Consider the following 14401-nt stretch of genomic DNA (forward strand, 5'->3'; position numbering starts at 1 on the left):
AGAGAAAGAAATAGAATCCTTACAGGGGACACAGTGTGACGAAGTGCAGTCGAAGTAACTGTGGGACTTGGTGGGTTTGTAGAAAGTCTCCAGAGTTTCTCTCCCAGGATGGAGACAGAGAGATCAGGAAAGTGGAGAGTGTTGCCAGAGAGGACCATGGACAGGTTGGAGTGAAAGTTATCAGTAAAGTGGATAAAGTTGACGAGCTCATCTTGGATGCATGAGACAGCACCAATGTAGTAGTTGATCTAAGAAACAGAGGAAGAGTTGAGAAGCCTTGCCTTCGGCAGGCTGGTAGCATGGATTGCTCCACAATGCCAACAAAAGGCAGACTTAGCTGGGACCCATGGTTTCACTTTTGATTTGGAGAAAGTGGGATGAGTTATTGAGGTGAGACAAGTTCTGCCAGCCAGGGGAGGGTAATGGCAAAGGATGACTTTGAGGGCTTTGAAAACTTGGATATGGGGTACGGAGGTGCATGGAGATTTGATGTCCATGGTTAAAATGTATCAGTCGAGTTCAGGGAACTGAAAGTTGAAGTGATGGAGGGCAAGTGAGGTATTACAGATGCAGATAGAGAGGGACTGGACTGAGGAAGGGGAGTGGGACAAAATGGAATCGAGTTAAGATGATACCATTTCAGTGGGGCAGGGGCACGCAGAAACAACGGGTCTACTGGAACAATTTGATTTGTGGATCTTGGGTAGGGGGTTTGAGGTTGGAAGCTGTGGGAGGGAGATGACCAGAAGTGATGAGTGACTGGGTTGATGTTTTTGGTGGGGTCCTGCTCAAGGGGTACTGAGAGGAGGTGTTTTGATGCTGCCATCTGGCTTCAGCAAAGTTGAGATCAGTATGCCATATCACAATAGCACCTGTAGACAGCTGCTCTGCACCCGCTACAGCCACTGTACTTGCCACAGCACCACTGCACATGTGCAAGTCCACTTGAGGCGTGCATTAGTTAAAAACAGAGCTTGGCTGGTAGCAGACACCATTTCAAGAAGTTCCCGATATGTATTGTATTATTGTTGGATTTACAGTAAAAGTTTCATCAGAGGTTGCCACTTGTGTTGTCTGGTTATTCGATGCAATTACAAACATGGTGTCAGAAATGGGATTGCATGCATCCCAAGCCTGAAGCCTTCAAGTGAAAAGTGAGTAACCAAAATTATGGTTGTAACACATTTGTAACTGCGCCATAATGGTGGATGGATTCAGAAGGCTCGACCTGCTCGTGTTTGAGGGCTATGTGGCTGAGAATTGGCACATATTCGAACAAGAATACAACATTTTCATCGAGGTGGCGCATAGTGATAAGTCTGCCAGAGTCAGAGCATACATTCTACCAAACTTGGCAGCCTCTGAGGCCATTGAAAGGGAAAGGTAATTCAAATACGCAAATGAGGTGCATGAAGAGGGTATCATTATCAGCTCAGCTGAGTCAAAAGATGACCCTGAGTGTTAAAAATTTTTTTTGAGAAATGCATATCCACAAAAGAACTTAATGATGGAAAGGCACAAATTTAATTCCGGTCAATTCACTTTCATGTCAACGACCTAAAAATCAGGACAAAGACCTATGATTTTGGAGTGCTCTATTAAGAGTTGGTTAAAGACAGAATGGCCTGCAGCATCTGCGATGAAGGCATGAGAAAGGCACTGCAGAGTGGCAATGAAGTAACGCCTACAAAGGCCATCTCCACATGTCTGGCCTACGAAACTACGGAAGAGAACAGCAGAAACCTAGCCCTCCACAGCAGCAAGGCGTGAGCGTAGACACAGTCCAGGCAGGACCTGCGAACAGGCCATTGTGGCCATAAGCCACAAAAAGATGTAGCTAACCAAGCCCTATTACACCTTCAACCAGAATGGAGTGTGGAAACTGTGGAGGCAACCTTGTGGCAAGACAAAAGATGTGTCCAGTGTTTGGCTAACAGTGCCAGGGCCAGAAATTGAACCATTTTAGTAGATGTTGAAGACCCAGGCAGTAACTCAGCCCCATAAAGATGATTAATCAGTTGGAACCTGAGTAAGGACAAACAAATTTGAACGAGTTTTACATTGATGGATTGACTCTGCAGATGACAGAAGACCCAGCAAGAATCTGAAGGAACAACAAAGCATTTGTAGCAATGAAGATCAATGGTAAACCAACAGACATGAAAGTTGACATTGGGGCCAAGTGCAACATCAAGTCACAAAGAACGTTCAACCAACTGAGGAAGTCAGGACAGATCATAAAGTGCACCAAGTCCACAAGCCTAGTGGCATATGGGGGCAGCAGAATCAGAACTGACAGCACAGTGTGAGTGTGGTGCTACATCCAAGGACAGCTGCACATACCAACTTTTCTCGTAGTCCAAGAAGATATCATGCCTCTGCTGGGCCTGAGCGCAAGCATGGACATGAGCATAAGCATGGACATGGGACTTGTTTCGTTCAACAGAGAGGTACACCAGATAAGTCTGGCCGAGTATTATTTGGCACACAGAATCTTTTATGAGTACAGTGACCTTTTTACGGAGAAACTGGGAAAACTGCCAGTGACATATTCCATGTGGCTCGACTGGAAGAGAGGCCATGGTTCATATGGCACACCGTATACCAGTAGCAATGAAGGACAGGATTAAGGCTGAGCTGGACAGGATGCAGGACCTAGGCGTGATTACCCCAGTCTCCAAGCCCACCAAGCAGGTGACCTCCATGATGGCTGCAAAGAAAAAAGGACATGAGAGATCTGGATTTGCATCAACCTGAGAGACCTCAATACAGCTTTAAAACGAGCACACCATCCAATGCATACTGTAGAGGAAATTGCCTTGCAGATAGCCGGCACAACCATTTTTTTCCAGTCTTGGACTAAAGAATTCCTTCTGGCAAATCAAACTTGATTAAAGTCATTACTGCTGACCACATTCGGCATGAGTTTCAGCCGATACAGATACCTGCAAATGCCATTCAGAATCAATTCAGCCAGTGAAATATTTCAAAGAACAATGGAGCAAATCTTTGCGGGGCTACCCCTATGCCATTGTTGTTGATGACATACTCATAGATGGCAAGAACTTGGAAGTACACGACACAAATTTAAAAAAGGTACTCGACAGAGCCCGGAAGGTAAAACTTAAGCTCAACCCCCAGAAGTGCAGATTTTGGCTGAACCAGGTTGGTTGTGTAGGCCATGTTTTCACAGAAGGCCTGAAGACCGACCCTTCAAAGACCAGAGCAATTAGTGAAATGCCGATACCGACAGACATGTCAATGCTACAATGTTTCTGGGCACGTCAACTACCTGGGCAAGTTCAACCTGAACTCCAGTGATCTTACCACTCTACTGAGGCAGCTAACATGGAAAGATGTTGAGTGGTCCTAGCATGAGCAGCAACAAAATGCATTCGACTCATTAAAACACCATATGTCATGCCCACCTGTTCTATCATACTATGACGTAGAAGATCAGTCATGCATCACAGTATGGTCTGGGTGCAGCGTGGCTTCGAGACGGAAAACCAGTAGCATACACATCCAGATCACTCACCAACACAGAGACCAGGTATGCCCAAATAGAGAAGGATTTGTTGGCAGTAGTTTTCGCCTGCTCAAAATTCAATGACTACATCTATGGTAGACCAGTGACCATAGAGACTGACCATTTACCTCTGGTCACAATTCTGAAGAAGCCCATTCACGCAGCCCCTGCACAATTACAGAAAATGATGCTCAGGCTTCAGAAATACAATCTGACTTTAACTTACAAGTGCGGAAAAGAAATGCACTTAGCCGATGTACTATCCCATGCTCCAAGAAAATGCACGATCCAGCACGCTGAGGAAGAGGACACTTTTGATATAATGACATTAATGCACATCTCCTCCTCCTGGTTGGAGGGACTGTGGCAGCTCACGGCTAAAGATGCAACTTTGAGGACCCTGGGCACTTTTATCAAGGGCGGGTGGTGAGACAAGCAGCACAGCAAGTGCAACCCTACTTCCCATTCCAGAACAAATTACTCATCGATGACAGTCATAATGAAGGGCCTGAGAGCAGCACTCCTGAGTTCACTGCAAAACATCTATGTCATTATCCTGCACAGAGTGCACCCGGGTGCAGAAGCAAACAAACGCAGGGCTAGAGACATAGTTTTTTGCCCAGACGTGACCAAAAACATAGACCAGGAGGTACAAGCTTGGTCGGTGTGCAACAACACCAGGCCACACCAGCAGAAAGAGACACTGCAGCTCCACCCAGTGCGAGACCTCTCCTGGTCAACCGTGGCAAATGACATCTTTGAATGGCACAGTACTTTTCGATTCATTCTTTGGATGGTTTGAGATAGACCTTCTACCTGATATCACCTCTTTGGCAGTCATACTAAGTTGAAAAGACACTTTTTCGGTACATGGGGCACCCCACGCTCTGCTATCGGACAATAGCACACAGTTTACCAGTGAGAAATTCAGACGCTTTGCAGCAACATGGGATTTCAACCACATCACTAGCAGCCCAGAGTACACAGTGTCAAATGGGTTGGCTGAGATAGCCATGTGGAGCATGAAGTAGCTCATGGAGAAGTCTCACAAGGAGAAAATGGATGTGTTCCTCAACCTGCTGAACCTAAGGAACATCCTTCACGACACCACATTGGGTTCTCCGGCGCAGACTTACATCCAGTCAGACACAGATGATCCTGCAAGTGGCGAGGTTGTTTTGAAGCCTCAGCTAAAGAACCCATACAAAATCAAGTCCCAACTGCAGAACAGGAGGCTAACGGAGAAAAGGTGCTACAACAGAAACAGACGGCCACTCGAGCCATTAGCAGAAGGGAAAGTCATAAGGATGCAGACTCCACAGGGCTATGACCACATAGGCATAGTCAAAGGAGTTGCCAGGAGCCCAGGTTGTACCTGGTAAAATCAGAAGGATAGGTATCGGAGAAGCTGTCGACACATACTACCCATTAGGGAGCCACCCTTATCCCAAACCATTCCTGATGATACTATATACCAGGATCTGGAATGTGAATCTGAGGTAGGTGGAAGTTCTTCAGTGACAGCCCATGAAACAAATGGCACATCTTCTCAAGCTGAAGCACCCCAAGCATCCACTTTCACCAACGGCTACTACTTTACATGCTCTGGCATGTACTTGTAAGCCCAACCCAAACTATTGGGATTAAACTGGACTGGATGTTCACTGCTAGACTTTAATGTACATGGATTGTGGTAATGTGGAAGGGGGATGTCCAAGAAAGGGGATGGAGACAGCCCCTCCTCCCATCGGCTTCTCTGCAGCTTGTACTCGCCACAGCGCTATTGGGCATGCATGAGTCCCCGTGTTAGTTAACTGAGCTTGGCTGGTAGCAGACACTATTTCAAGAAGCTCCTGATATAATATTGTATTGTTGTTGGATTTAACCGAAAAGTATTTGTCAAAGGTTGCCACTTGTGTTGTCTGGTTATTCGATGCAATAACACACAGCACCCGCCTTATCTGGGGGTTTGATACTGAGGTGAGGATTGGTGCAGAGAGTGGAGGGCATAGAGTTTCGTGGGGGTAAAGTTGAGATGGTTGATGTCTCGGCGGGGGTTGGAATTACAAGGATCCAGAGCAGGCAGGTCTACGGAGTGAGCGTCCATTTAACTCCATTCATTTTCCATGTTCGGAATGCACGGCTAAACACAATTTCAGACGCCTTTAGACCACGTAGATGCCACCACCAGGTTAAGTTGCTAGTTCATGTCATTTGATCTGTCATTAGGTCGTGGGGGGAGGGTCCGAGTTGGAAAAAGTTCCTGGAAAGGGCCGGCCAAGGAACACGAGTCCTCGCTCTGACCCGAGCCCCCGACAAGACCCCACTGTACATCTTTGCCCTGAGCCTCCATTCCCCCGCAGGCCGCCCCCCCTCCCCCGCAGGCTGCCCCCCCCCCCTCCCGCAGGCCCCCCCCCCCCTCCCGCAGGCCGCCCCCCCCCTCCCGCAGGCCGCCCCCCCCCTCCCGCAGGCCGCCCCCCCCTCCCGCAGGCCGGCCGCCCCCTCCCGCAGGCCGGCCGCCCCCCCCCCCTCCCGCAGGCCGCCCCCCCCCCTCCCGCAGGCCGGCCGCCCCCCCCCTCCCCCACGCCACGGCGTTACCCGTACTGCTGCATCTGCCTTGGCGGCTTTCTCCTCATCTTGTCCGCCGATTGCCGTCGCCGCCGCACAGCAGAAAGTCAGCAGGAGAACGGCGGTGGCACTCGCCGTCAGCGACAGCCACGTCGGAGACATGTCCGGAGGCCGCCTCCACCCTGCTGCGGCCGGGGAAACCGAGCTCACTGTCCCGCCCACTGGTCCTCCTCATTCACTGGTTGCCACTTGGCGAAACGTCAGCAGCTCCGATTGGATGAAAGTCATGTCAATCTTCTCCCTTATTCTCTCTTCCCCCCTCCCCCATCGGTTTCGTTGTTTGAGATGGACCTCTCTGCGCAGGCGCCTCTTGGATTCGCCGGGTCGTGATTCAAGGAGAGCGGAGAAGACTCAGTCTGTTGTGGGGCTGAGAGACAACTTGGCGATGCAAGACACTTTAAATGCAGGAATCGAGTCCCAATCTACTGAATCTGATGCTCCCGTTGTGGTCTTCTCGACGTCGAAGAAAAAAAACCCCATAATGCTGGAGAAAACTCAAACAGTTCAAACTGCACTTCAAATAGCAAAGATAAAGATGCATAACCAACGTTTCAGGCTTGAGCCCTTCACCAAGGTTCTTTACTTGGTGTCTGCAGACTCTTCGACATTGGAGAAACTAGACCATAGATTCTCAAGGGGGGGGGGATGGGAATATTTTATGGGGTGTGTAGCTTAAGAATATTTTAGTAGGGCGTAGGAATATTTTGAGAAATAATTAAAAAGTTGTTTTGATAAAATAAACTCGTTATGTTGGTATGGAAGATGTGACTTGGCAACACTGTCAATACAAAACAATTGTGGTAATTTCCAAGTAAAACCACTTTGTTCTTTTAATTTTCATAACATGTTTTTGCTCTTCTGATGTTTCTTTATTGATTCTCTGTTTCTCTTATTTTAATTATTGTTATCCTTGGTTCACATTATAATTATATCTTTTACGACCTGTCTTACTATCATCCACTCCAAATTATCTCATTGGTGACAAGGTTTCCAAATTCTCTCAACAATCATGTCTCCATCCACACCCCTTTACTTTTTCAGTTCAGTAGTGAGTGAGACCTGTATTATCTGTCTGTATCTTTCTCCACTAGAGTATTAATGGGGAGGGGAAGCCAAAATCAGAAAAAAAGGGACCCCAGAAAGTAACGCACATTTTTGATGTACTCTGCAAGAAAAAAATGTGAGAAACCACACTAGTTTTTTTTCGAGTCAGTATTCTTCCTTTGATTACATTTTTCAATTCTAAGACATAATAAAATATTGATTAATCTGTTTCAGGGAGCTCACACTGTTGCATATTTCAAACCGAGCAGACCAAGTAAGCAAAAGTTTCATCAATATTCAGTGGAGTTCTTGAAGTTTGGGTTTATACCTGCTGTACACGATGAACGTGCATCATTTTTGCCTATTTTGCCAACAGACTTTGACAAATGATCAATGAAAGCAGGCCACCTTGAAGCTCATTTGAGGATAAAACATCCTAACCATGTCAATTCAACATTGGAATATTTTACATCACTGAAAGAGAAGTCTGAAAATAGATCAAAAATCACTTCATTATTTGCTGTGCAAACTATAGCCCTGAATCACACCCTTGAAGCTATCTATGAAATTTCTCTGCTGATAGCAAATCATGGGAAGAATCATACATTTGGGGAGGAACTGATTAAATCAGCAATATTGTTTCTCACAACAGTTCTGCAAAAGGATGACAAAGATGTCCGAGCAATGTCATTGAGTACTATCTGCAACAGATAGTACTATCTGCAACAAAATAGTTGACATGGGTCAAGATGTTAATTGAGAAGCTGAAATCTCGAACGTTCTCAATACAACTGAATGAATCTACAGTAGGGACCAGTAAGGCTCTGTTATTGGCATATTATCAGGAAGAATTTCAAGATGAGATGTTTTGTGAATTATTAGAAATAGCCACTACTGCAGTTGATACCTACAATAAACTCAAAAATTATTTGGATGAAAATGAAATACCAAAAGGAAACATTGTATCTTGTGTTGCAGATGATGCACCTGCTATGATGGGTTAAAAAAAACCCCAGAATGTTTTAAATTAATGAAGGATGAAAATCCAAACATGTTGGTTGTGCATTGTGAAAACGTAGTTGCCAAGAAAGTTTCCCCTGTTCTACACAAGATAATGCGTTCTGTGTTCAAGTAAATCAAAGCTCATGCCAAATGTGAATGTCTGTTTAAGCAGTTTTGTGTCAATAAAAATGCAAAACGTGAGATTATTGCTTCACACTGAAGTAAGGTGGTTTTCAAAGAGAAACTGTTTCAAAAGGTTTATGGAGCTGTTTGATCTCCTCATTGAGTTTTTGAAGGACAAACCTGAAATGAAGCTCTTGTTAACAACAGATGGCAAAGCTTACGTGAGTTACTTGACGGACATTTTTGAGAAACTATGTACATTGAACAAGCAACTCCAAGTAGCAAATATGACACTCGTTGATGCAAGAACAAAGATATTTGGATTCATGACACTTCTAGAATTATGCCAAGAAATTTCTGCAAGAAATTTCAGTCAATTCTATTGGTTGAATAAGTGTGAGGTAACTAATGCTGCTACAAACCTCTTTGTTGACCATTTGAAAATCCTTCATTACTGATTTCAATCATAGATTTTATGATTTAAAGGCAATGGATTTTCCCTTTTGGTTAACTCAGCCATTGCTGGTGGACTTATCTGAAGTTTTAGTGGAATACCAGGAGGAGTTAACTGAGTTGCAACATGATGAATCTGTGAAAACTCTGTTCAAAGTGAAAGGAACCATGATGTGGCTGTCTAATGAGATCAAAAAGAAATACCCAAACTCGACTACTTTATAAAGGGAACTATTGATACATTTTCCATTGTCTTATTCAGTTGAATGTTGCTTCAATGCTGTTAGTGATTTGCTACAAGCTAAGAGAAACCGACTAGAAATTACAAAACATGGAGATTTAAGGTTGAAACTAACAAAATTAGTCCCTCGAATCAAACAAATCTGCAGCCAGCGTCAGGAACAAGGTTCCCACTGAAGGGATGACAATTGTTGAATGTGTTTTTGAGATGGTTGACACATTGAAGTAGTAGTTGAAGATGAAATGTGTGTTACATTGTATTCCTGACCTTAATTGCATTGAAATACTTACAGTAAATGATTTAATTAAAAATTATTTTGAATATATAACTTTTTTGCACTAATGGTGGGGTATACTTTGAGAACCATTGGACTAGACGCAGACTGGGAGATCGCTTTGCTGAGCACCTTCGTTTGTCCAATGACATGGATCTCCCACTATCCAACCATTTCATTTCTGTGCCCCACTCCGTACTGACATGTCTGTAAATTGGAGGAGCAACACCTCCAGCATTCTCCAACTGGATGGCATTAACATCAAATTCTCCATTTACTATTAGGCTACTCCCCTGTCTCCCTCTCTTCCCCAAACCTCTGCCTTCTTTCCTCCAGTTCCCCACCCCCCTTCCCTCTCCATTCAGATAGCTATCCCCTCAGCATTTTTCTCTTGTGCCTTCACACCCACATCCATTTATGACCTTGTCTGTAGGGTGTATTCCTCCTACTACACCTCCCCCCACCACCATTTTATTCAAGCGGCTTCTTACATTTTGCTCATACCTTGATGAAGGGCTCAAGCTCAAAACATTGGTTATGTATCTTTATCTTTGGCCTAGCAGTTAGCGCAATGCCTTTACAGTGTCAGCAATTGGGAGTGAGGTTCAAATCCTACGTTGTCTGCAAGGAGTGTGCTCCCCACATTTGCGTAGGTTTTCCCCAGGGGCTCCAGTTTCCTCTCACCGTTCAAAATGTACCGGGGGTGTAAATTGGGCGACATAGACTCGTGGGATGAAATGGCCTGTTACCATGCTGTATGTCTAAAAATTAAAAAAATATAAAGTACGCTGTTTGACCTGCTGAATTCTCCAACATTGTGTTTTTACTTCAATCATTGCATCTGCAGACTTTTGTGTTTTACTTGATGTCTCAATGCTGGGTTTTGACTCAAAACTTATGAGCAAATAACAGACAGGTGCATGTTCATACCTTGACCAAGGGCTCAGGCCCTTTACCTCCCACTGATTTTTCATGACCTGCTGATATTCTCATGAAATACAACCAGTTATGATTTTATCCAATGATTGTTTCTGTTCAATTAATTAAACTTTGCATTAATTTCTTGCTACCTTAATAGATTTGAGCTACAACTTTAAAAGATTTCTTTTACTGAAGTATCCCATTGGAGAAGCCACATTATTGAATGATGAAGAGAACCATGCAGTACAAGTAATACCTATTAGCCACTTATGTCTGTACAGAACATAGTCAAATTAAACTAAATCTCTTCTGCATGCTCTTAAGAAATAGAGACAGGAAGCATGCATCTGACTATCGACCCTGCTCTGCCATTCAATAAAATCATAGCTGATCTGACCTTCGACTCAACTCCACCCACTTGGCTTTTCTCCATAACCCTTAATTTTCCTCCTATGGAAAAACCAACTGACGCAGCCTCCACAGACTCACTACCCCCTGGGAAAACCAGTTCCACCTCACCTGTGCTAAATTTTATTCTGCTGCATCTTGAAACTCTGTCCCCTAGTTCCAGTCTCACTAACCAGTGCAAATGACTTTCCTGCTCTATCTTGAATATTCCTTTCATAATTTTTTTGGTTTCAAAAACATCCCCTCTCATTCTTATAAATATCAACAAGTGTAATCCGAGATGAGTCAATCTCTCTTCATGGGATAACTGATTCACCTCCAGAATCAAACTGGCGAGCCGACTCTACACCACCTCCAGAGTCAATATAACCTTTCTAAAGAAGAGGTAATAACTGCATGCAGTAATCCAGGAAAGATTCTTTGAGGTAGTGTCTCCCAAAAACTTAAATTTCCTCAGCCTCTCCACCTTTGATCCCCCAATGATCAGTGAATCATACACCTCTGGTTTTCTCTTCATGAAGTCAACAATCAGCAGCTTGGTTTTGGTAGCATTGAATGCGAGATTGTTGTTAGTACAATAGAACATTACAGCACAGGAACAGGCCCTTCTAGTCTGAGCCAAACCTTTTTTTTGCCTAGTCCCACTGAACTGCACCCAGTCTATAGTCCTCCATACCTTTCCCATCCATGTACCTGTCCAAATTCCTCTTAAATGTTAAGGAAATGTATAGCTGTTGCATGCAAGTATGATTAACATCTAAGAATGGCAAGTTGGAGTGCAGAGATACATAGTTGTATTTCCCTGAAGATTACCTACAACTTAAGAAATAAGTATAACATATTTTTACAAATTTGGCAACCATATTTTCAAAATTCAGGTGTGAATCTTTAGGTGAGTGCTTCCCAACCCTTGAGACCAGCATTGATCTTCTCCAAAGAAAATTAAATAGAGTGCAAATTTGTGATCCGTGGTGTGTGTCACTTTTCAGAAATCCAATGTTTTCTTTGCTATTTTCTTATCTTTTTCAATAATTTCTTTCTTTTTATTTGGGGTCCTTTGGGGATTGGGGTAATACCATCATGAAATAAATATTGAAACTACTTTTTCACTTGTATTTTTAACTGACTCATGTTTGGTAATTTTTAAAAAATTAAAAAAAAATGTTAAAAATAAGCCCACATTTACCACTTCAACTGGAAGTTCATTCTGACCCATCTGTTCTGGACCCCATTTCTGGTCTCTCTGTATCTGGGCCCTCTGGTTCTGGGCCCACTGTTTCTCAACAGAAACAAAGGGATCGAAACTGAAGGGTCACATCGGAGAGGCCGAAACCACCACTCTCTGTGTGAAGAAGTTCCCCCTCATGTTCCCCTAAACTTTTCCCCTTTCACTCTTAACCCATGTTCTCTTATTTGTATCTCACCTACCTTCAGTGGAAAAAGCCGATCTACATTTACCTCCACCAACTCTCCCCTCATCCTTCTTCACTCCAGGGTATAAAGTCGTAACCTGTTTAACCTTTCCCTGTGACTCAGTTCCTGAACATGTAATAAATCTCTGCACTCTTTCTATCCTATTGATATCTTTCCTGTAGTTAGGTGACCAAAACTGCACACAATACTCCAAATTTGGCCTCCAAAATGTCTTATAAAAATTTAATATAACATCCAAACTCCTATACTCAATATTTTGATTTATGAAGGTCAATATTCCAAAATTTTTCTTTACAACCCTACACACTTACGACATCACTTTCAGGGAATTCTGCATCTGTATTCCCAGATCCCTCTGTCCTACCCCACTCCTCAGTGACCTACCATTTACCATATATGTCCTTTCTTGGTTTGTCCTTCCAAAATGCAACACCTCACACTTATCTGCACTAAATTCCATCTGCCATTTTGCAGTCCATTTTTCCAGCTAGTCCAGATCCCTTTGCAAGCTTTGAAAACCTTCCTTGCTATCCACAACACCTCCAATCTTAGTGTCACTTGCAAATTTGCTGATTTAATTTACTACATTATCATCTAGATCATTGATATAGATGACAAACAACAATGATTTCAGCACAGATCCCTGAGGCACATCACTAGTCACAGGCCTCCAATCTGAGAAGCAATCATCCACCACTACTCTGGCTTCTGTCCAGTCATTGTTGAATCCAGTTCACTACCATGAATACCTAATGTCTGAACCTTCCTGACTGTTTAGGACATTCAGGTCCTCGTCAAAGACCTTACTGCAGACAACATCCAGACTTTCCTTCATCAACTTTCCTGGTAACCTCCTTGAAAAACTCTCTAAGATTGGTTAAACACGACCTACCACACACAAAGCCATGTTGACTATCCCTAATCAGTCCATGGCTATCCAAATAATTGTATATCTGATCTCTTTGAACACTTTCCCTCCAGTACTATAAAGTGCCGTGTATTCTTTGTTGTCCCTCTTTGCCAGCTTGGGGCCACCCTGCTTTACTTCAGGCCTAGAAATGTGGAAGAGCACTGGATAAACTATTGGTAAGCTGTGCACTGCTAAAAGAGTTAGGAGTGTTCAATTAGTGTCCCTTGCAGCTGTGTCTGCACTGAGTTAAGGGGTGATGGGGCATTGTAGTGATTTGACCTTGATCATGTACCAGTTGATTGTATGTGAGTGTATATTTTGTTCCTATGCTATTTTACCCACATTTGTTATTATCTGCTATTACTTTCCCATGGCTGCTGTAAACCGTGTGTGCATGTTGTATGTTACCATTACCCACACTTGCCTTTTGTAAATAAAATCCTTCCTCATCAAAACTGTGTACAGAGTTCTTGCCTTTGAGACCTAGCAAACCTGTTTCCTCACTCACAACAAGTGCTGAACTAGAGTTGATCAACAGTCTAGCATAGGTATTTCTGTGGTCTAGAAGATTTAAGAGTGGACAGCCAATGAGATGGCATCTACCATTGACCTGTTGTGAAAGGTCCTTCCTGAAAGAGTTGACACGTTCCCTAGTCAACTTCTCAAAGCAGTTCATCACAGTAGGCATCAATGTCACCGGCATCATCTTGGGTAGCAGAATCATAGATGCCCTTCAGAAGCAAGCATGAACCTCTGGTCACTGTAATGAGGCATTGAAAATGTCTGCAAAAATTCCATCTAGTTGGTTTGTACACGTTTTAAGGATCTGAACAAGGTGCACTATTTGGGGCTGAACAATTTCCGAGGATTCACACTCTTAAAAGTTCAGTTCACAACCTCAGAGGTGGACACATGAAGATCCAATACAAATCAGCCATAATCTCATGAATGGGAGGACAGGCACAAATTGGTAAATAGTCTACTCTGTTCCATAAGAACAGAAGAAAATATGTTTATGTACAAGTTCTATAGCCATGCCCTGATTAGATAAGAATATATTTTTCCACATTTTAATTTTACAGGAATATGAAAAATAGCAATAATTAGTTGGAACAAGTGTGACATGTGATAAGAAGGAAAAAGACTAATTCAATATGGATTCCAGAACAGGAAAAACATAGATTAGGAATCTGATAGTGACAAAGGAAGGAATAAATTATCAGTCAGGGAAAGGAAATGATCAGACATTATCACAGTGGGTTAGTACCATTCTCAGCAATCACTATGGCTCAATGCACTTTTCAGACAGCTGCCAATTTCATTTGAAAATGAATATACTAAGCATAGATAAATTTAAATATGGAAGCCAAAATTAAAATATCAACTTATGCACAGGGAGTAAGTTTGTAGGAAGTATCCATTATATTTGAGACA

General features: G+C 43.3%; 1 protein-coding gene across 2 annotated transcripts in view; it reads right to left on the reverse strand.

Moving 5' to 3' along the window:
- Window positions 1-6319, reverse strand: part of tmem165 (transmembrane protein 165) — a 44834-nt gene extending 38515 nt beyond the window's left edge. The window contains exon 1 of one of the 2 annotated variants that reach the window (XM_069924647.1): window positions 6134-6319. In XM_069924647.1, coding sequence (XP_069780748.1) covers window positions 6134-6259 — 126 coding nt within the window. In that variant the 5' untranslated portion in view covers window positions 6260-6319. Of the gene's footprint in view, window positions 1-6127 lie in introns of both variants that reach the window. The other variant, XM_069924646.1, reaches the window with a different exon arrangement.
- Window positions 6320-14401: the final 8082 nt, after the last annotated feature.

This window comes from Narcine bancroftii, chromosome 3 (assembly GCF_036971445.1).
Source record: "Narcine bancroftii isolate sNarBan1 chromosome 3, sNarBan1.hap1, whole genome shotgun sequence".
NCBI classification, from domain to species: domain Eukaryota; kingdom Metazoa; phylum Chordata; class Chondrichthyes; order Torpediniformes; family Narcinidae; genus Narcine; species Narcine bancroftii.